The sequence below is a fragment of the Scylla paramamosain genome, chromosome 30 (genome assembly GCF_035594125.1).
Source record: "Scylla paramamosain isolate STU-SP2022 chromosome 30, ASM3559412v1, whole genome shotgun sequence".
NCBI classification, from domain to species: domain Eukaryota; kingdom Metazoa; phylum Arthropoda; class Malacostraca; order Decapoda; family Portunidae; genus Scylla; species Scylla paramamosain.
The window spans coordinates 540,001-564,279 of NC_087180.1; the positions used below are offsets into that span (position 1 = coordinate 540,001).

The 24,279-nt window shown below is 40.1% G+C and overlaps 1 protein-coding gene across 1 annotated transcript in view; it reads left to right on the top strand.

Moving 5' to 3' along the window:
• The window catches only part of LOC135116148 (alanine aminotransferase 1-like), a 47,278-nt gene that overhangs the window by 21,871 nt on the left and 1,128 nt on the right, over positions 1–24,279 (top strand). The window contains exons 3-11 of the mRNA XM_064033394.1: positions 3,092–3,331; positions 5,557–5,670; positions 6,906–7,035; positions 8,178–8,257; positions 8,751–8,871; positions 11,723–11,844; positions 15,310–15,495; positions 17,210–17,358; positions 22,747–22,895. Of these exons, the coding sequence (XP_063889464.1) occupies positions 3,092–3,331; positions 5,557–5,670; positions 6,906–7,035; positions 8,178–8,257; positions 8,751–8,871; positions 11,723–11,844; positions 15,310–15,495; positions 17,210–17,358; positions 22,747–22,837 (1,233 nt within the window). The 3' untranslated portion in view covers positions 22,838–22,895. The remainder of the gene's footprint in view (positions 1–3,091; positions 3,332–5,556; positions 5,671–6,905; positions 7,036–8,177; positions 8,258–8,750; positions 8,872–11,722; positions 11,845–15,309; positions 15,496–17,209; positions 17,359–22,746; positions 22,896–24,279) is intronic.

The following is a 24,279-nucleotide window of genomic DNA, read 5'->3' on the forward strand; positions in this document are numbered from 1 at the left end:
GAGAGAGAGAGAGAGAGAGAGAGAGAGAGAGAGAGAGAGAGAGAGAGAGAGAGAGAGAGAGAGAGAGAGAGAGAGAGAGAGAGAGAGATCGTAGTAAGGAAGAGAGGAACGCGCCTTTAAACTTCCCCAAAAGCGGGCCGGCCAGTCATTCACAAGTGGAAGTCCCGTGATTGGCTGAACCGAAGTCCTGGCCGCGCTCTATTGGCTAGACGCTCCCGCTGGCTTGAATGTAGCGGCAAGATAGTGCTAAAACTTCTTAAAGGCGCCCTGGCTATTTGTTCTCACTCCCACCTCCTGCCCTTCGCCCGCCAGTCTTGTGTTTACTGCGTTTGTTCACTTAGCTGGTCAATTCAAATAGCGTTTTTTTTTTTTTCTTTCCGTGGTCCTTATTATTGCTTTTTGTTCTTGTCCACCACCATCACCATCACCATCACCATCATCATCTTTTTTTTTTCTTCTTCTTCTTTAGTTTTCTGTTCATTTCAAACAGCGTGCGTGTTTTTCCGTGTTTATTGTTGTTGTTGTTGTTCTTGTTGTTTACCTGTAATAACATTTTTGTTTATAATTCTCGTAACTTTTTTTTCTAATGAAAATAACCAGTGTGTTTCTTTAAGTTCAATGTTAGTTAATACAAATTTGTTTGTTTTATTTTTATCATAATATCAGCTTTTGTGTTATCAGTATCATCATCATATATTTTGTTATCACCTCCACCACCACCACCACCACCATCACCATCCTCCTCCTCCTCCTCCTCCTCCTCCTCCTCCTCCTCATCATCATCATCATCATCATCATCATCATCATTATCATTATCATTATCATTATCATTATCATTAGTCATCGCCATCATAATCATCATTATCAATCATCATCACCATCATCATCAGTATCAGTCTTTATCAGTCATCATGGAGCAGAAGCAGGGACACGCCATCGTGGACGCTGGATTGTGGTTCACATTGCTGTGTATAATTGTGTCCACACCTTGCATGTCAGTGTGGTGCTGTACAAGAGACACACGTAAGTCACAGGAGTGAGGAGATAGCTGCTGCCGACTGCGGAGCCTCCAGTAATCCTTGCATCCTTGGCTGACTGAGGTGGTGATGCTGCAGCCTTGAGTAGCCCCATCATGCCTGGTGAAAGAGGTCACTTGGCACCAACTGATGTTCCAGTCTGAATACAGTATCTAGGTGGTTCCATTATCATTCAGCTCAGTGACATGACTTTGCAAGGCAGAATAGATTTACCAAAAGAAAAAAAAAAAAGCAAATTGATTGAAACTTGGAACCTGTGGTCTTTTGAAATATTTCCAATCACAGTGATTCCTTTATCAGAATAATTCATTGATCAAATTATTAAACTGGTTGTAATTTTTACTTGAATATATTTCTTATAAGGTCACAAGACAACAAAAATGCATATATTAGATGGTAAACATGAAAATTACACATGAGAATCAGGTTTCACCTAAATTTTGTTCTAATAAACCTTGTCTCTTAAGATTTAACAGCTTTACTTGCTGTCTGAGGCAAGTTCTTGTGGTCTTGTAGAATAAGAAAGTATGACATTATTTAGGTATACAAATGGTCATTTTGTTAAAGTAAGTACATATACCATATACATAAAAATGGATCATTTGATTCTAACACATCCAGACCTGGCCAAGAATGCATTTGTCATTTAGGTTGTTGTGTAGTCACTTCATGGAAATTTGAACATTATATCAAGAAGTAGGAAGCAGTACCATTAATGTCACACTTCCTTGTGAATTTCTTTGGTTCAGGCTTTGTAATTCAGTACCTCTTGCCGTGTCTTGCATACGGATTGCTTTGCTGTGTGGGTCCTCTCTCAGTCCGTCCCTCTGCCATGTTTCCAACAGGCACCCTGCTCTCTATTGTTTCAGATGATGGGCACACTGACGCCAGTAACCTTCACTTTTCTTATGGGGCTTTTGCCTTGCCTCATTACCAGATCTGATGAGTAATGTGAGGAACATAAGTTATAACAGCCACCACTGCTGGTTACTGGTTCATGGATTATGAGGTGACTTTTATTGATTGATATTTTTTTTATTCTGTACAAGATTGCTAACATCTCTTACTTCATTGATTGTGCATTATTGTATTGTGAGTATTTTATTGGAAAAGTGTGTGTGTGTGTGTGTGTGTGTGTGTGTGTGTGTGTGTGTGTGTGTGTGTGTGTGTGTGTGTGTATGTGTGTGGGTGCGTGTGTGCGTGCTTGTGTGCGTGCGTTCGTGTGTGTGTGTAATCTTGCCCAGTATTTTGCTCGTGGTACTGACAATTGCTTATTAACTTGTGCATTGTCTTGTCACCAGTACCAGTACCATTGCATTACTTGTGTACCCGGTGAGTAGGTGTCAGACCCACACGGTGACACCAATTATTTAATTATCCTCGGCCAAACCTGGATGCACTGTTAACACGTAGAGTTGCAGTTGTAGAAATCTTTTATGAGCACTGTCTGTAAGAATAATAGTTATGTAATGTTTATATGCATTATGTGCAGTAGGGTGGTTCACGAGACTCACTTCCTACCAGAGGCCAATGGGATTAAGAGTGCAAATGATGTGTGTATGAGTGTATGGTGCTATACTTGGCTACCCAGTGTGCTATATATAGATATATGAACTGATATCTTTAAAAGAGAACATAATAATAGTTGAATGTACATGTGGCAAGGTTACATCTGCATCCTGAGCAAGTGAACACAAGTTATGGTTACACGTGGCAAGGCAACATATACACACTGGGCATTGAGTATGGAGGCTTGTTAAATTTTAAGGCAGACAAGACTGTGTCTTATCAAATTGTCGTGGGAGACAAGGTGGGTGGAGACAAGTTAAGGAACGTGTTACTTAATACCATAGCCTGTGTTGACCTGGAGTTGGAACACTGGCTGTCCTACCCTATCTGTATATGTATGTGTGTGTGTATTGTTTGAAGTCACCTTTGTTCAGATACATGTGGCATCTCTCCTGTAGTTTCAAGGAAAGTTTCAGAATACGTGTGTAGTGTAGTAGTGTGTGATTGTAAGCGAATCTTTACTATTAGTGTTGTGTATTGTGCAGGTTGTGTCATTGTGCCTGATGCCAAGCTTGCTGGATGACGATACCTTCCCAGAGGATGCCAAGCAGCGGGCGCGAGGCATCCTGGCAGGGTGCCGTGGAGGATCCCTTGGCGCCTACAGTGACTCACCAGGGATTGAGATCATCCGGCGCCACGTGGCTGAGTACATAGAGCGCCGGGATGGTCACCCGTCCAGCTGGGAGAACATTGTGTTGTGTGCTGGCGCCTCGGAGGGCATCAGGGTGAGAGAGAGAGAGAGAGAGAGAGAGAGAGAGAGAGAGAGAGAGAGAGAGAGAGAGAGAGAGAGGTAACTCTTTTAGAGATTTTGGTAAAACTTTTGCTGTTGCCTTGGACATATCAAAAGCTTTTGATAGAGTCTGACACAAAGCTTTGATTTCCAAACTACCCTCCTATGGCTTCTATCCTTCTCTAACTTCATCTCAAGTTTCCTTTCTGACCGTTCTATTGGTGTTTTGGTAGACGGTCACTGTTCTTCTCCTAAATCTATTAACAGTGGTGTTCCTCAGGGTTCTGTCCTGTCACCCACTCTCTTCTTATTATTTATTAATGATCTTCTAAACCAAACTTCTTGTCCTATCCACTCCTACGCTGATGATACCACCCTGCACTTTTCCATGTCTTTTCATAGACGTCCAACCCTTCAGGAGGTAAACATTTCACGCAGGGAAGCCACAGAACGCTTGACTTATGATCTTTCTAAAATTTGTGATTGGGGCAGAGCAAACTTGGTATTGTTCAGTGCCTCAAAAACTCAATTCCTCCATCTGTCAAATCGACACAACCTTCCAGACAACCATCCCCTCTTCTTCAATGACACTCAACTGTCCCCCTCTTCTACACTGAAGGTCCTCGGTCTGTTCTTTACTTATAATCTGAACTGGAAACTTCACATCTCATCTCTAGCTAAAACAGCTTCTATGAAGTTAGGCGTTCTGAGACATCTCCGCCAGTTTTTCTCACCCCCCCTCAAGCTACTAACTCTGTACAAGTGAATTATCCATCCATGTATGGAGTATGCTTCACATGTCTTGGGGGGGTTCCACTCATACTGCTCTTCTAGACAGGGTGGAATAAAAAGCTTTTCGTCTCATCAACTCCTCTCCTCTAACTGACTGTCTTCAGCCTCTCTCTCACCGCTGCAATGTTGCATATCTAGCTGTCTTCTACCACTATTTTCATGCTAACTGCTCTTCTGATCTTGCTAACTGCATGCCTCCCCTCCTCCCGCGGCCTCGCTGCACAAGACTTTCTTCTTTCTCTCACTCCTATTCTGTCCACCTCTCTAACGCAAGAGTTAACCAGTATTTTCAATCATTCATCCCTTTCTCTGGTAAACTCTGGAACTCCCTGCCTGCTTCTGTATTTCCACCTTCCTATGACTTGAATTCCTTCAAGAGGGAGGTTTCAAGACACTTATTCATCAATTTTTGACTACTGATTTGAATCTTTTATGGGACTGGCATTTCAGTGGGCATTTTTTTTTTTTACTGGATTTTTGTTGCCCTTGGCCAGTGTCCTTCCTACATAAAAAGAAAAAAAAACCTCTTTGCCAGAATCTCTAATATGCCCAATGACTGTCTCTGGTGTGTGTTTGCAAGAAGAGGAGTGAGGCCTTCCTGCCTTGCTGATGCATTGCAGGTGACTAAGGTCTTGAAATTGTCTGTATTTACATATGAATATCCCCTCTAGGTATGTGCTGTCCTAGCGAAAGGTTGGTGAGATTTCAACATTATCAACTGGAGAAGTGCTCTTGAAAACCCAGCTAATTATTGCTGTGGTGAGAGAGCAAAGTGTTTCTGAGTAGTACCCTCCAGAGCCTTATAGCAGCCATTGGCATGGATTGTGAGGCAGTCTCAGGATGGCTAGCAGTCACAGCACACATTGTACAAGGCTGTCTGTTGCCTTTCAAGTCTTCCCAGGAGAATCTGCTGAAATGCTACCACAATTACAAATACAATCAATGGAGATGCGGCTGTTATCAGTATAGTAATTCTTTTCTTAGTAATGGTATGAAAATGAGACAAACCTTCAATCCTACCAGCTAGTAATGTTTTGTTGTCGTGCAGCATTAGAGGAAGAAACGCTCCATGAGAAACACTTGCCTTTCAAAAATTCCATGTACTTATCTGCTTATTCTCATGTGTACACATCTTCAAAACACAAAGAATGGCAGCGCAGTGATTGGTTCACACTGAGGACTGTCATCCTGGAAGGCTCAGCTGCCAGCAAGGAACCTTGTAAGGATGGTGTTTGACTGCCCATGTGAGCTAAAGTTTTCCTTAGTGGGCATTGTGTTTTTATATTATAGGTTACTGGTATGACTGGTATGATGTGTCAGTGTTTTATTGTTTGCAGCTGCTTTGAGTGGAGTAATGGTGTTATTCCATCACCATCCAATGATTGGTGGTGGTGTTTTCATTATTCATGTATGATTGTTGTGTTTCAGGGCACAATGAAGATGATGATCCAGCACGACAACGGCATCAAACCAGGCGTCATGATCCCCATCCCTCAGTACCCACTTTACTCTGCCACCATTGCTGAGTTCAACCTTCACCAGGTGTGTGTGTCCACCCACAGTTGTATGGTGACTTTGTGTTCACCTGAGTCATGTGACCCTATCGTTGTGGTACCCTAAATTACCTGTCTCTCTCTATTTATCAGTCTACATCTGATGCCTTTTTTCAAGAACTTCTCCAAAATGATTGACCACAGTAAAAGTCTCCCATTTGTCTCTGTTCTTACATTCTCTCCTTGCTTGCTCTAATTCTTCTGCTCTTTTCATCCTTTTTCTCTCATACTCCTGCATTCGTCCTGCCATTTCTCTGGAAGTTATTCTTTCGTATCAACTTTATCCATTATGCTCTGATATGAGGCAGTGTGCACCATACTCAGCCAAGCGGTAAATTTAAAAACTCAGAAAACATATTCTGAAATATTAAACATGGCATAATTCGTAAATTACTCTCAATACCTTTATCATCCCAGCGTGTTTTTGTGGCTCTGGGCAAGACCAGTGGAGTGATGTAAGTGAAGTTTCATGTTCCCATCACCAGCATCATTATTCATATACCACAGTACCACTAAGGTTTCACTGCCCATGGTAATGTTAATAGCAATGGTAATATGTCACAAAGTAAATAGAACTGTGTGATGTGGTATTATCCTGCCACCTGGCCACCCTAACTCTCATACACTCCTTTATTAGCTCAGCACTACCCTGCCACCTGGCCACCCCAACCTTCACATCCTGTTAACTAACCTGTCAGGTTCATAGGTGATGAATTGATGCACAGAGCAGAGCTTTGTTTTGTAAGTTATGAGTTACAGTGAGTTGGAGTTGAGCAACACACTTTTAATCAACTTTTTGTAATTATGTTTGCAATTATTATTTCTAAGCATTTCATGACATAGTACAAGTCTCAACCTTTAAGATGAGATCACAGTGAGCTTCCTTTCCTATGATCAATATTAAGTATGCTGTGAGTCATAAAAAGAAATAGATATGCACAGTATTCACAAATTTTCATCCATTAAGTGTGATGATGTCAGTGAGTGAAATGTACCATCAATGGTCTTGTGTAACTGACTGTTGACTTGAGGAAAATTGACTTAAAGCAAGTTGAAGTGTTATTTGTCTGGCAAGGCACTGCTAGATGCTCTTGGTGGGCATTCAGCGTTGGGTATGTGGTGACACTTGTCCAGAGCATTTTATTGGTAGTATCAATAGTAGTAGAAACAGCAGTTATAGGAGTACATACATACTGTAATAGTAACAGTTTGGTCACTCCCCAGATTGGTTACTACCTCGATGAATCCACCAACTGGGGCCTGGACATGGCAGAGCTGGAGCGGGCGTACAATGAGGCCAAGGAAGTGTGTCTTCCCAAGGCCCTGGTGGTGATCAACCCTGGCAATCCCACTGGTGAGGCCTTGGGACACACAGAGAGAGAGAGAGAGAGAGAGAGAGAGAGAGACAGAGAGAGAGAGAGAGAGAGAGAGAGAGAGAGAGAGAGAGAGAGAGAGAGAGAGAGAGAGAGAAGAGAGAGAGAGAGAGAGAGAGACATATTCTGAGACACTTGTGCATTGCACCCTGAAAGTGATGCATTGCATCACTTTCAAAAGACCCTTGTTGAAATTGCATTTGTTTTGAGGATGTTTTTATGTTTCTAGTGACAGATTAAGAAGATTTCTACATTATTGACAGGAGAAGCACTTGTGACAACCCAGAAAATTATGTGTGACCTTTGAAAACAGTCATGGTGAGAGAGCAAAGTGTTCCTGAATGCAGGCCAGAGAGAGAGAGAGAGAGAGAGAGAGAGAGAGAGAGAGAGAGAGAGAGAGAGAGAGAGAGAGAGAGAGAGAGAGAGAGAAAGAGAGAGAGACTTCTTGAGTGCATTGGTACATCTGTGTTTGGCAAGTAAGATGGATGGACTTTCCAATGTGACTTGCCATGTTGTTGAATAAAGATGACATGTGGATGAACAGAGAGATCAGCAGAGTCAGACAGATGCATAGATAAGGCATAAAAAACTAATGTGGATAATTGTAAAGGCACAGCTAGACAGACAAACAGACAGACAAGCAAAAGAACTGACTTGTACATTGATGAATCAAATTTCTGAGTTGGTGAACAAATTGAGTGTTAGATAGATAGATAGTGAGGTGCAGTCATGGAGATGAAGGTACATTGACTTAACAGCAGCCTGACAATAGACCAGACAGATTTGGGAACAGGTAGATATAAGCCAAAAAAAAAGTAACAATTGAAACTTTCAACTTATATGGGGGACTGGAAAGAAAACATAAACAGACAGATGGAGATAGACTGGTAGACACATAGATATACTCGTACAGAGGATCAGACAGAAAGACAGACAGAGAAGCAAGCAGACAGATAGACACACACATAGGAGAGAGATAGACAGACAGACAGACAGAGGAATAGACTAGCAGACAGACAGATAAGACAGACAAGCTAACAGGCAGACAGAGTAAGACAGACAGGCAAAGAAACAGACAGCCAGAGAGAGTGGCAGCATTTGTTTCATTGGAGTTGTGTTGCAGGTAATGTTTTACCGCGGGAGAACATTGAGGCTGTTATAAAGTTTGCCCACGAAAGAAACCTCTTCTTATTTGCTGATGAGGTAAGAAAGAGAGAGAGAGAGAGAGAGAGAGAGAGAGAGAGAGAGAGAGAGAGAGAGAGAGAGAGAGAGAGAGAGAGAGAGAGAGAGAGAGAGAGATTCTTACCTAATAATCTTTCTACAGGATCAAGTCAAGCTTTTAATGTCCAGTCTTTTAAAGTTAATTTGTCATATTTATCTTTAAAGCTATGAATACAACTTGCACACCCAACTACATGAGTCAGTGAATTCCATCGGTTTATTGCTCTGTTAAGCAAACTGTATTTCTTCACATCTTTTTAGGTTTTATTTTTCTTGTGCAATTGTTTACTGTGCCCTTTTAGTGATATTATTCTTTTCTTTTCTTTCTACACATTTGTGTGTCATGAACATTGTGTGTGTGTGTGTGTGTGTGTGTGTGTGTGTGTGTGTGTGTGTGTGTGTGTGTGTGTGTGTGTTTTACAAATAATATCCATTATTGCTCTGACAACCATCACAGCAACTACTCATTTCACAGGTGTACCAAGACAATGTTTATGCTGATGGGTGCAAGTTCCATTCCTTCAAGAAAGTCCTGATGGAGCTTGGGGAGCCTTACTGCCACATGGAGCTTGCTTCCTTCATGTCCTGCTCCAAAGGTGGGTTGTCAGGGCTCTTCCTGCAAGCCCCAAGCTGCTCCAGATCATTGGGTGTGCAGTTCTTACCTTTGTTGAGTTGCTTTAGCTAGAGATGAGATGTGAAGTTTCCAGTTTAGATAAAGTTTAGTAAAGTTTAGTATAGACTGAGGATGTTCAGTGTAAAAGAGGAGGACAGTTGAGTGTCACTGAAGAAGAGGGGATAGTTGTCTGGAAGGTTGTGTCGAGTTGATAGATGGAGGAATTGAGTTTTTAGGTATTGAACAATAATAAGTTTGCTCTGCCCCAATCAGAAATTTTAGAGACTTCAGAAGTCAGGCACTATGTGGCTTCCCTGCATGAACTGCTTACTTCCTGAAGGTGAAGGGCTGGATGTCTACAAAAATATGTGGAAAAGTACAGGGTGGTGTCATCAGCATAGGAGTAGATAGGACAAGAAGTTTGCTTTAGAAGATCATTGATGAATAATAGGAAGAGAATGGTTGACATAACAGAACCCTGAGGAACACCACTGTTATTAGATTTAGGAGAAGAACAGTGACCATCTACCACAACAGCAATAGAATGGTCAGAAAGGAAACTTGAGATAAAGTTACAGAGAGAAGGATGAAAGCCATAGGAGGTTAGTTTGGAAATCAAAGCTTTGTGCCAGACTCTAACAAAAGCTTTTGGTATGTCTAAGGCAACAACAAAAGTTTCACCAAAATCTCTAAAAAGATGACCAAGACTTAGTAAGGAAAGCCAGATCACCAGTAGCGCATCTTTGACAGAACCCTTACACCCTTACTGGCGATCAGATAGAAGTTTGTGAATTAATAGATGTCTAAGAATCTTCCTGTTGAGGATAGATTCAAAAACTTCAGATAGGCAGGAAATTGAAGCATTTGGATGGTAGTTTGAGAGATTAGAATGATCACCCTTTTTAGGAACAGGCTGAATGTAGGTAAGCTTCCAGCAAAAAGGAAGTGTAAATGTTGATTGACAGAGTTGAAAGAGTTTGACTAGGCAGGGTGCAGGCATGGAGGCACAATTTCGGAGAACAATAGGAGGGACCCCATCAGATCCATAAGCCTTCTGAATATTGAGGCCAGCTAGGTCATGGAAAATGTCATTGTGAAGAATTTTAATTGGTAGCATGAAGTAGTCAGAGGGTGGAGGAGAGGGAGGAACAAGCCCTGAATTGTCCAAGGTAGAGTTTTTAGCAAGGTTTGAGTGAAGAGTTCAGCTTTAGAGATGGGTGTGATAGCAGTGGTGCCATCTGGTTAAAATAAAGGAGGGAAAGAAGCAGCAAGGTTATTGGAGATGTTTTTGGTTAGATGCCAGAAGTCATGAGGGGAGTTGGATCTTGAAAGATTTTGACACTTTCTGTTAATGAATGAGTTTTTGGCTAGCTGGGGAACAGACTTGGCATGGTTCCAGACAGAAATATAAAGTGCATGAGATTCTGGTGATGGAAGAGTCATGTACCTTTTGTGAGCCACCTCTCTATCATGTATAGCACGATAACAGGCTGTGTTAAACCAAGGTTTGGAAGGTTTAGGTTGAGAAAAAGAGTGAGGAGTGTACTTCTCCATGCCAGACACTGTCATCTCTGTTATGCGTTCAGCACACAAAGACGGGTCTCTGACACGGAAGCAGTAATCATTCCAAGGAAAATCAGCAAAATACCTCCTCAGGTCCCCCTAACTAGCAGAGGCAAAGCGCCAGAAGCACCTCCACTTAGGAGGGATTGGAGCGATAGGACAATATACAGATATGATATTGTGATTGGAGGAGCCCAATGGAGAAGATAGGGTAACAGCATAAGCAGAAGGATTAGAGGTTAGGAAAAGGTCGAGAATGTTGGGCACATCTCCAAGATAGGAATACAAGTAGGGTGTTGCACCAGTTACTCTAGGTCATGGAGGATAGCCATTTTGGGAGTTAAGTAGTCAAAGAATATCTTACAATCAGAGGAGTTAGGTGAGAGGAGTACAGCACAGATAAATTTAGTTTGAGAGTGACTCTGTAGTCATAGCCAGATGATGGAAAACTTGGAAGATTCAAGAGCATGGGCATGAGAGCAGGTTAGGTTATTGCACACATAGATGCAACATCCAGCTTTGGATTGAAAATGAGGATAGAGAAAGTGGGAGGGAACAGAAAAGGGGCTACTGTTGGTTGCCTCAGACACCTGTGTTTCAGTGAGGAAAAGAAGATAATGTTTAGTAGAAGAGAGGTGGTGGTCTGTAGATTGAAAATGAGATCTAAGACTGCATATGTTGCAGAAGTTAATGAAAAAGTTGGGGGGTGTCAAGGCACTTAGAGTCAATACCAGAAGAGCATTGTGGTATGCTAACCAAGCACTAAAAAATCTAGTTTTAGGTGGTGTATTGCAAACCATGTTGTTTGGTAACTTGGTATCAGCATGTGTGATACCAAGCCTAGGTTATATATGGTATTTCCCTTATAGGTATAGCAGACCTATAGCACTAGGCATCTAACTGTACACAGGCCTGAGACTTATTAGGAACTTAGCTGAATTGTCTGCGTGAGTAGAGAGAAGAGTAGAGAGTAGAGAGAGGTGGAGTGGTTGGTTGCTGTGCTGGACATCTTGCGCGTAACTAAACCTTGAGCATAACTGTTACTGTCTCGGCCGTGCTTGGTGTAGGCCAGTAAACACTCAGGTCTGGGGGTTCGGGTTGCACTCAACCCTGGATCCTTGCTAATTAACCCATTCTTTGAGGTGGCATGTTAGATTTGATTTGATAGAAAATTCCCTTCAACATTTTATTATTTTGTTGGAATGTACATTAATTCCAACAGTCATGTCCCAGAATTGACAGGGATTATAATGGCCTGTTGTGTGCTGCAGGCTACATGGGGGAGTGTGGCCTGCGTGGTGGCTACGCAGAGCTCATCAACCTTGACCCTCAGGTGAAGGCCATGTACCTCAAGAGCATCTCAGCCAAACTTTGTCCAACCACTCTGGGCCAGGTATGTATTTATCAAGATGTTTACCTAATTGTACTTACAGGGTCTGAGGAAAGCTCATTTTGTGCTGTCTACATATCTATACTAGTCCAGTTTCTCTTTAAAGTGTACATTGTCGTGCTTTGTCAGAGATAGGGGTCATGTGATGTTGCATTTTTTTGTATATTTTTTTTACCTTGTAAAATGAAAAAAAATTATGAATTGTTTCATATATATATATGTTATCCCCATGTCACGAATGGAAATGTGGTTATCTTACAATTTTGATTCTTGGATTTTTTTCCTTCTCAGAGCTCAATATCAGACTGAAGATACAGAATTTTATATTTATATTTTGTAAAGCTTTTATTCTCTACCTTACATACACTTTCCACAACTCTATAGTGTGTGTAATAAATAAGTACTTCTTTACATTACAAATACCTATAAATAAACAAGAATTGCACATTCAACAAAGTGGTTGGATGTGCATTTGGCAACACCCACGTCTCAAGGCTGTGGCTACTTCTCTCACAATTCTCACAGAATACAACATACTTTGCATTTTATGACTCTCAGTTTTCCTTTCCGATTACTCCAAAGTCTCCTTTCCTATTTTTTACGCCTTACTGATTATAGATTTGAGAAGTAACTTGCTAGGAGAAAGTAACTTACATTTTTATCTGATGATTTTTTGGGTGACACAGCAGCCTGTCCTGTGTAGCCAACTCTATGAAACAATGAGAGAGCACCAAAACATTTATTGCAAAAACTTTATTCCTCTCCAATAACAAAACTTTCAATTTCATTTTATGGCTTTGATATTATATGCTTGTTGACTTAGGCATTGACTTAGGCAAAGTAACCCCCCAAATTTGTTTCAGTTCCTACAGAAGTATTCAGTCTATAATAACTCTGAGCCCAAAAGATAGGAATGTGTATGAAAACATTCACTCCTGACTTGTCAAAATATTCTTTGTTACTGTTAGTGACAAACCGTTTATGAACAAATAAAATTGAAGGCTGTAATATGACTCAAAAAATTGTATAAATGTGTACTAAACATTTCTCCAAGAGGTGTATATATATATATATATATATATATATATATATATATATATATATATATATATATATATATATATATATATATATATATATATATATATATATATATATATATATATATACGAGTATATATATATATATATATATATATATATATATATATATATATATATATATATATATATATATATATATATATATATATATATATATATATATATATATATATATACACTAAACACTGTGTGGGTTAAATATGTGTACACTATCTGTTGTAACTACATATTCATTTAAGTCATGTGGGAAGCTATGTTTCTTGATGTCACCAGTGTCTCTGTGTGTGTGTGTGTGTGTGTGTGTGTGTGTGTGTGTGTGTGTGTGTGTGTGTGTGTTACCTGTTTATATTTTTATAGAATTGAGTCAAGCTTGTTATGTCCAATCTTGTAAGACCAAATTATTATATTTTCTTGAATTTGTGGATAATGTTTGGACACTCCATTTCCTCCATTTGTGTATACCATTGATCTGTTGTTTAAAAACTGTTTTCTCTTCTGTTAATATTTGTTGTTCTATTCATACTAGTTTGTGTGTGTGTGTGTGTGTGTGTGTGTGTGTGTGTGTGTGTGTGTGTGTGTGTGTGTGTGTGTGTCATTCACCTGCAGTAATCTGCTGGTCACCCAGCCAGCCATTACGTGTGTGTGTGTGTGTGTGTGTGTGTGTGTGTGTGTGTGTGTGTGTATTTACCTAGTTGTATTTACCTAGTTGTATAATACAGGGTCCGAGCCAAAGCTCAATTAGTCCTGTCTCCATACCCGAATTTGTCCAATTTCTCTTTAAACATGTGCACACTCTTTGCCGCAACCACCTCTTCTTTTAAGTTATTCCATATTTCAACCGTTCGATGCGGAAAGCTGTATTTCTTAATATCTCCCAAACAATGACTCTTCTTTAATTTCTTCATATGTCCTCTTGTACGTCTATCTCCTTCCTCCACTTTTACAACTAGGTCATCTCTGTCTATCTTCTCCATGCCATTTACTAATTTGAACATTGTTATCAGGTCTCCTCTTTCCCTTCTTTCTTGCAGTGTTGGTAATCCAATTTCTTCCAGTCTTTCCTCGTAACTTAGGTCTTCCAATTCAGGTATCATTTTCGTAGCTGTTCTTTGTATTCTTTCCAATTTCCTTATATCTTTCTTTTTGTGTGGAGACCATACCACTGCTGCGTATTCCAGTTTGGGACGTATCATGTGTGTTATGATTTTCTTCATCATTTCTTTGTCTAGGTAATTAAATGCCACCCTGATATTTGCTAGCAAATTATATGTAGAGCCAAATATTCCATTGATGTGTTTTTCTGGTGAAAGCGTGTCTTGAATTATTACTCCCAAGTCTTTTTCTTCTTTGCTCTTTGGTATTGTGATACCTCCCATCTTATACTCCCATGAAGGTCTCCTTTTACTTCTTCCCATCTCCATTACATGGCACTTCTTTATATTGAATTCTAATTTCCATCGTTTACTCCATTCATAAATTCTATCAATATCCCTCTGTAGTTCCTCACAATCCTCTTGGTTCTTTATTACTTTCATCAATTTTGCATCATCTGCAAACATATTAATGTAGCTATTTAAACCCACCGTCATATCATTTATATAGACCTGAAACATTATAGGTGCCAACACAGACCCTTGTGGTACTCCGCTTGTTACTTCGCACCAACTTGATTTATTATCTCTGATTACTGTACTCATTGTGTGTGTGTGTGTGTGTGTGTGTGTGTATCATTCACCTGCAGTCATCTGCTGGTCACCCAGCCAGCCATTACGTGTGTGTGTGTGTGTGTGTGTGTGTGTGTGTGTGTGTGTGTGTGTGTGTGTGTACTGTCTGTAACCTGATGTGTGCAGTTTATCAATGAGTTGTGTACCTTTAAGCTGTTCATATAAATCAGCATCAATTGTAGATTGTTATTTAATTTACATTTAATTTAATTTACATTTACATTTACATTTAATTAAATTGAATTTAATTTAATTTACATGTATTGCACTTTCAGTATTTTGAGCTAACGTAGATTTTTTCATAAATGCATATCCTTTATTCATAAGTCAGGAAAAAGGACACAATTATTTTATTTATAACTTCAAGAATTTAAAAATCAGTCTTGCTTATTCAGTAGAAGAATAAAGCTACATACCTCCAGTGTATGGTGTTGGGCCTTGGTGGCCATCTGAGTTATGCCTAAGCTCCTGGGGTGTAATAGAGTAGTCCACGAGACTTTCCCTTTCCACCTGGAGCTGATGTGGCTAAGAGTGAATGATGTGTGTATGAATGTGTGGTACTTTATCTGGCTCACCCTGTGTGGGAATGCCAGAATGGTATAGATAGAATACCAATAGTGACAGCAATGTTTGCATTTCAGGCAGTAATGGACTGTGTCGTGAATCCCCCATGTGAGGGTGACGTGTCCTATGAGCAGTTCATGTCAGAGAAGAAAGCCGTTCTGTCCTCCCTGGCTCAGCGTGCCAAGATGGTGGTGGAAACCTTCAACTCAGTGCCGGGCATGTCATGCAACATTGTGCAGGGAGCCATGTATGCCTTTCCCCAGGTGAGAGAGAGAGAACATACTAGTTTTTTTGTGGAATACAAGTGGAAAAAATGAGGTATTGAGAAAAGGCAGACTGAGGTGGTGTGACTGTGCAGAAAGGATGCAGAAGGATTATTGAATGAAAAGTTGAGAAGTACGAATGTTGACAGAAGCATGTTAAGGGATGTGCCTAAAGCATGGAATGAGGTCACTCAGCCAGGGCCAGGGCCAGGACAGGAAGGCTACCAGAGATAGTGGAGCAAAGAAAGCTGCTGTCAATCAAATGAATGAAGCCAACACATGGAAAGGTGTAGAGAGCTTCTCAGAATGGTTCAAGGGATAAAATGTTTCCTAAAGAGAGTCTGCGCAAAAAAGCATATCCTTGGCAAAGTCATCCACTTAATTCAAACAAGTACAAAATAAAAGAAAATAGATAAAAAATGAAAGTAAAGATAAATAAATAAAAATACAAGAAAAAATAAAAGCATGCACTTATGTAACACTAGCAGCAGCAATACATTGTGTTTTGTTAGCAAGCCAGGGGAACATCTCTGGTCATGTGGTGTGGGTCAGATGAGACATCTGCATCTATACATTTACAAGCATTCCGTTGAGCCTTGGCCTCAAGGGTAGAGAGGACTAGTCAACACTGCACCACATGGAGCCAGGGTCATTTGTGCAGCACAGTTCACTGCACTGTCATGCACTGTGACAGAAGGTATTATTATGTCACAGTAACACTGAGGTGATGCATACCACCACAGCATGACTAATGAGAGGGGGATTCACTAACTTTACTGTTGAGTACAAAGACAGCATATTGTTTGCATTGTTCTGTACTGCAAAGAGATCTTTCTAGATCTGAAGAATGGTTAACTGTAACATGTAGCATGTGTTAAAATGAAGTTCCCTTTATCTTGTATGCTTACAGAGCTACATTGTGTTACTAGGTAGGCATGTATGTCACACCTTTGATCAGCTGTTAGCCTCTTGAATTTGTCCATCATCTTATCACCTTAATTCCCACCTCCTGACTCCTATCTCTTATCCCTTCCTGCAGTTACTAGAATCAGGAATGATATAAAATTCTAGTGCTACATATGAGTATTTCTCATGTAACTAATCCAGTGGTGGCTGGTCTCTTCCAGAAGTGAGGGTTTGTGTCATCTGCCACACCATATACTGTCTTTGGTATTCTCTCTCTCATATTCTATCCAAGTGAAGTACTAGGCTAAGAATCCACATATGTTAATGTTTTTTTGTTCTCCAAGTGGTGATGGAGATTCACTGGTGCAGAATGAATTTTCCTCTTACAGGCAGCTTTTCAAAAAGTGGTGACTGGCATTCTAGTCTTCTCTGGGATGTGTAGGGATTTTTGTGTCCCTATAATGTTCCCACATGGCATAAATCCCTTGTTTGTGTGGGCAGCTGACAGGTCTATTGTGGGCAGTGGAGAAACCCATGACACCCTACTCAAGATGGGCCTAGGTGTGGGAAGCTGTGGCATGAAATTATAGCTGGTGTGGAAACTGCTGGCTTTGTGTCTGAAGCATTGAGGTGTCAGCCCAACCAGCCAATGAGAACCATTTGTTGCTACTAGTAGATGAACACACACACACACACACACACACACACCATCATCATCATCATCATCATCATCATCATCATCATCATCATCATCATCATCATCATCATCATCAACTTCAAGGCCACTTAGTCCTCTCTGCCCCTTCAGATCCAGCTTCCCCCCAAGGCCATAGAGGCAGCCAAAGCAGTGGGACAAGCACCAGATGTCTTCTATGCTTTCCAGCTTCTTGAAAGCACTGGCATATGCATTGTTCCAGGCACCGGGTTTGGGCAGCGTCCTGGAACATATCATTTCAGGTATGAATGCGAATAATTTTGTGTATATTTGATTATCATTGTGTTAAAATCCTTAATATTGGTTGAAAATTGTGGTTCAAGTGCACCCAGTTTGCATGCATTATTCCCTGTGTTCATTGTAATCTTTCCTCTCTTCCATACCATGTTAATTGTAATCTATTTGAACATGTTAATTATAATCTGTTTGCTGATGATGCAAAATTGATGAGAAAAATGTGAGAGGATAGAGGATTGTGAAGCTCTACAGGACAATCTGAATGTGATTAGGGATTGGGGTGGCACTTGGAAAATAGAGTTTAACATAAAAAAAATGTGGAGTGTTGAAGTTTGGGCATAGTTGTGTGAGGCCAGTCATCAGTTATAAATTAGGTAATGAGGAATTGAAAGTGAAGAGTGAAGAGAAAGACCTTGGAATTACTGTCACTGATAAGCTGTCCACAGAGGTACATGTAAGAAGGAAGACAGGGGAAACATATAATCTGGTGAGAAACATAAGAGCAGCATTCAACTATCTGGATGAAGAGATGATCAGGAATTTAATTGTGACAATGACAAGACCTCGTTTGGAATAAGCAGCAGTGCTGTGGTCTCCCAGCACTAAAAGGGACATAAAGAAATTAGAAATAATACAGTGAGCAGCAACAAAGTTACTTCTGACGTTATTAGAGTCATTGTATGAAGAGAAACTAAAGAAACTAAACCTGCCCACCATGGAAGAGAGAAAAGAGAGAGGTGACCTGATTGTCTTGTATCGGATTTTGTCAAGCTATGAAAAACTGGACCAAGAGTGATTTGGTGATGAGAGACTTTAGAAGCTCAAGAGGACATGAGAAGAAGGTGAAGAAGGGTGTGTGTAGAAGGGATATTAAGAAGAACAGTTTCCTGCAAAGGACTGCAGGAATTTGGAATGAGCTGCAAAAAAGAAATAGTAAATGCAATAACTATACATGATTTTTAGAAAAACTGGATAAGAGTATATATTGAGATGGGACAGCATGAGCTTAGACTCCTCCTGTAAACCACAATTGGGTAAATACACACCTGCAGAAGGGACATAAAGAAGTTTAGCTTCCTTCACAGAAGGAATTGAGGCATGAATGGACTGGAGGGGGAAATGGTGTGTGCTAGAAATATTCATGACTTTAATCCCTTCAATATGACTCCTATGTAGGCGTCATGAAACACCATTGGAATATACCATGACGCCTACATAGGTGTCATGGTTGGATTTTATTTTAGTTGTTATTGAGCAGTCCTGTATCCTGTCTTGGTTTGTTTTTGAGCTATCCTGTATCCTGTTTTGACTTGTTGTTGAGCAAATCCTGTATCCTGTTTTGTCTTGTCTTAACAGGCTCTGTATATGTTGTTGAGGTTCTGTTGCTCCTTCCACTCTCCCTGTTCCCACCAGTCACATAAATGAGCTATAACGTACCACACCCTCTATCCAGAATGAGGAAATCTCATTGGCATTGCCTTACACCATAGTTTCTCCACCTATGGTCCTTCCCTTATCTTCCATATCCCCTTATCCTTCTCTTCATCCTATTGCCCTTCACCAGGGAGGGGAGATGGTAAGGGGGAGATACAGATCCCCCCTTCCCTTGTTCATTCCTTGCCTTCTTACTCTCTCTCTCTCTCTCTCTCTCTCTCTCTCTCTCTCTCTCTCTCTCTCTCTCTCTCTCTCTCTCTCTCTCTCTCTCTCTCTCTCTCTCTCTCTCTCTCTCTCTCTCTCTCTCTCTCTCTCTCTCTCTCTCTCTCTCTCTGTGTGTGTGTGTGTGTGTGTGTGTGTGTGTGTGTGTGTGTGTGTGTGTGTGTGTGTGTGTGTGTGTGTGTGGGCTGATGCAGCTGGGAAGATCATCTTATGACAGTTACTGATGAATGAATGTAGTGGATGGGTGTCTATTGCTTCCTTTTGTGTGTGTGTGTATATATATATATATATATATATATATATATATATATATATATATAGAGAGAGAGAGAGAGAGAGAGAGAGAGAGAGAGAGAGAGAGAGAGAGAGAGAGAGAGAGAGAGAGAGAGAGAGAGAGAGAGAGAGAGAGAGAGAGAGAGAGAGAGAGAGAGAGAGAGAGAGAGAGAGAGAGAGAGAGAGAGAGAGAGAGAGAGAGAGAGAGAGAGAGAGAGAGAGAGAGAGAGAGAGAGAGAGAGAGAGAGAGAGAGAGAGAGAGAGAGAGAGAGAGAGAGAGAGAGAGAGAGAGAGAGAGAGAGAGAGAGAGAGAGAGAGAGAGAGAGAGAGAGAGAGAGAGAGAGAGAGAGAGAGAGAGAGAGAGAGAGAGAGAGAGAGAGAGAGAGAGAGAGAGAGAGAGAGTGTGTGTGTGTGTGTGTGTGACTCGCTCTTGTGCGTAAACACACAGCTGCCCACTAATCCCTTTTCTGATAACTTCGCCTTCCCTTCTCTCTCTCTCCTTCACCCATTACCACTTATTCTGTAATTTACTACCCTCCAACCACCCCAGATTGTAAATGTGTGTGTGTGTGTGTGTGTGTGTGTGTGTGTGTGTGTGTGTGTGTGTGTGTGTGTGTGAGTGTGTGTGGGTGTGGCACTTACACCCAGAAAAAAACAACTTCTGCCTCCTATTTCTATGACAACTGAAGGGTTAATTCAGAGAGAGAGAGAGAGAGAGAGAGAGAGAGAGAGAGAGAGAGAGAGAGAGAGAGAGAGAATTATAGTATTAGAAATTAGATCAGTTACCACTCGCAGGCCTATGCTGTATATGAGCAACGCGTATTTTTTAAGCATCTGGAGTGAAGTGGTTAAGGAAAGTTGGATAAAAACAGTTAAGGAGACAGGACCCTACGAGCTTACCTCCTCTCTCGTATGCCCCAACTAGGTAAACACACACACACACACACACACACACACACACACACACACACACACACACACACACACACACACACACACACACACACACACACACACACACACACACACACACACACACACACACACACACACACACACAATGATATTCAGGCACATGTATGACAGTTCCAGTTATAATTAAACTCTTATTTCTTATGCCTTTCAACATTACAATCACAAACATTCATGCTTTGTCAGACATCAGATATGCAGACTTCCTTACCTATTTCCTTTAAAAAATAAAATAAATAGATAAATATAAAGCTCTGTTAAATTCCTCTTTGTAGCCCAAGATCTAATATTTGGCTTCTTTCCTACAGAGGATCCATATATATATACATATATATATATATATATATATATATATATATATATATATATATATATATATATATATATATATATATATATATATATATATATATATATATATATATATATATATATATATATATATATATATATATATATATATAGATGTTTTGAAAGTTGTGTTATTTGTTGACATGTCTTATGTAACTACATTAAGTTGTAGCAGGGAATATATATAGACACTCTTTCTACTAACAAGATCACAGACATAATATGAGGCACTTAGTGTTGGAAGGGCAAATCCAGCAAAATGAGATTTGGAGTTATGGTGTTTGAAATATTGTGGTGCAAATTCCTTTACTGCTGTGAGGGTGAATCCAACAACATACTGCTTTCAAATATTTTAGTTTCAGTATTTGTTTAATTTTAACATTTTAGAAAGTAATTCTTTAAACATAATTAATTTTCTAATCAATACATGCAGGTGAAGATTTTATTTTTTATTGTGAAAGCATATATTACCAATAATTAAGATAAAAAGTTATTACTATTTCAGTGCTATGTAACTATACTGAAATGTAGGATTCAAACTCATTTATATTTTTTATAGACTAATTTGTCAAAACACCCACACTTGCATGGCTCACTGATTTCAGACTTAGAAACATTTTTCTTGGTCCAGCAACTTGTGTAGCCCTGGCTTAGATCACATTTTTCTTTGCTATGTTCCTTTCCCAGGTTTTAGGATCACACTGCTTCTTCCTGGAATGTCTACGTGACTCATGGTCGCTATCACTGCTTGTGTTTTCGATTCAGATAGTGTTCACGGGTAATTTTCTGTAGATTTAAAGATCTACATTTAAATGCAAGGGCACCGTCTGGCAGACTAACATGACGTGGTCTCATCTGATTGGCTGTGTGGAAGGTCTGGTGTAGTGTGACATCAGAGTGTAGCCTGCCACTGATTGGCAACCAGGGATGTCAGGTTTGCCTCTCCTACAATATACTTTCTCTCGGCACCTTCCACACACATGACAAAATTTTGAGTGGTTAGTTAGGTGCACCCCTATATTCAAAGGGATTTTTGGTCATGTTGTAAGGACAAAAACAGTTTGAAACATGTGGTGACATGAAGATAATGGCCAGTACAACACTCTGGCAAATCCAACTCAAAACCACTAAAAATATAGATTCGCCCACCCTACATTAAATGCCTCAGATGTGGTTTGACATCTCAGAGTTGCTCAAATAGATGTGAACTGTTCAAGATTTCAATAAATCTTTTTATAGATGGGTCACTTACTTATAAATCTTGAGTAGAATCCACATAAAGACATTATTTATATTCAAATTTGCTTCAGAATCCATGTAAAGACCATTTATTTTCAAATTTGTGGCAGAATCTACATAAAGATTTCAGTTTGGAATGGTCATGTGTGGTAAAGTACTTGTAAACATAGCTGAAGGTCAGCAATGTCTGTATGTATAGACCAATTTTTTATTTGTGACAGTATACAGATTTGCCTTGCTGCCAGAAAGGCCTTGAACTTCACTTCTGTTTAGCAAACACTGCTCATTTAAAATTAATCTCTAGATGTCCCTGCCTGCTTCTGTATTTCCTCTTTCCTAGGCTTGAACCTCAAGAGTGAGGTTTCAAGACGCTTATCCTCCAATTTTTGATGATTGTTTCTGACTCTATGGGGACTGGCACCTCAAAGGGTCTCTCTCTCTCTCTCTCTCTCTCTCTCTCTCTCTCTCTCTCTCTCTCTCTCTCTCTCTCTCTCTCTCTCTCTCTCTCTCTCTCTCTCTCTCTCTCTCTCTCTCTCTCTCTCTCTCTCTCTCTCTCTCTCTCTCTCTCTCTCTCTCTCTCTCTCTGTTTTTTGCTGGCACCCCTCCTACATAGAAAAAAATATGAACAGAATTCTTGTTTGAGGAAGAGTGATTTCTGAAAGTGTCAATTTCTCTCTCTCTCTCTCTCTCTCTCTCTCTCTCTCTCTCTCTCTCTCTCTCTCTCTCTCTCTCTCTCTCTCTCTCTCTCTCTCTCTCTCTCTCTCTCTCTCTCTCTCTCTCTCTCTCTCTCTCTCTCTCTCTCTCTCTCTCTCTCTCTCTCTCTCTCTCTCTCTCTCTCTCTCTCTCTCTCTCTCTCTCTCTCTCTCTCTCTCTCTCTCTCTCTCTCTCTCTCTCTCCATCAGAACCACAATCCTGCCACAGCCTGAGTTGCTCAACATTATGCTGGAGAAGTTTAGAGAATTCCACTCCAACTTTGTCAACCAGTATCAGTGAAGAGAAGAAGGAGGAGGAAGAGGAGGATGCCTGCACTTACTGAGAAGTGTGCCTGCTGGTGGGTGATCACTTAACTCTGAATACCTTACAGATTTGTTTCAGTGTGAGTGATGGTGCAAGGAATGCAGGAGTGGTAAGTTTGAGGCTTGTGGTTTCTAATGGAGGGCAGCACCACTGATGCCTCAGGTAAGCCAGTGTTTGGGGCTTAGCTGTGTTAGAGTGCAAATGGTGCAGTAAAAGTCCTGTCTTTCAGCATTTACAGGACTCAAGAGGTGCTGAAACATTGAATATGATGAAATCAGATGTGAATTTCATCAGCTGTATTAACAATGAATAAATGAGAACATAGGCTATTATTTATTTATTTATTTGCAGAAAATAAAGACTAACATCTCCAAGACATATTTGTATAGAAATCACAAACATTTCAAGGCATGTTTCTAGATAACAAACAGTATAAGTCCATTGTAAGAATAGCCAGAGTTCAGAATGTGGTGGTGTAAACACAATAGACTTGTTCTCACATTCTTATTTTTTTACTCTGTGCCTGTTACAGTATGGATTACTAATATTCCTTTCCTTTCCTCCTCAGTCTAGTACTTTATTCATATGTTCCAAGTTTATACCAAAAATATTCTCATATACACCACTCACATTTTCATGCTTTAACCATGTACTGATTAATGGTGCTGGTTCCACTGAATGTTTCACCATGCGCTGATTTCCCAGTGCTGTGTTGAGTCCTTTAAGGCAAGGAATTAAATATTAATTGCAGTAAAATGTTAATGTAATATTTTGTATGTGTGCTGTGTGGTGAAGAATGCATGGATGTAAAATGAAGAAGGAAAAGGATATATAAAAGTTTGTGTTTAGAAGAAGCAGAGAGTGGATATGGTGTGTGAGAGAAAACGTGTATTTGTGCATGTAGGTGTAGTGTAATGTAAGTGTGTGTACTACATGCTACAATACCCATGGGTGCTGTAGCTGTCAATAGAGCCTACACATGAGAGCAGGTGATCGCAGCACTCCATTGCCATTTTTAAACTTACCACATGCAAATACCTTTTGGAAATATAGTGCCAAAAGATCTGGTAGTTTTTAGAATGAGACTGTTTTGCAGGAGTGCCAAAACATGAGGTTTTTCAAAATATTGGATGCTGAAAGACAGGACTTCAGCTGTACACATTAAATTAGAAGATGTCTTGAATGGAAAGAAATGTGGCAGAAGTTAACTACAGACATGTCAGGAATAAAAACAAATATTGCAATGTTAAATAAAAAAATTCAGCATTAATAAGAGAATAACACAAGTTAAAAAGTGATAAAAAAAGTATATGTACTTGTACTATTTACAAACATATGCTATATTAATATCCATCTAGTTTCTGGCTAAGACCTCCATTAAAGAGAGGTGCCTCATTGTACAAATAAATGTGCAGAAA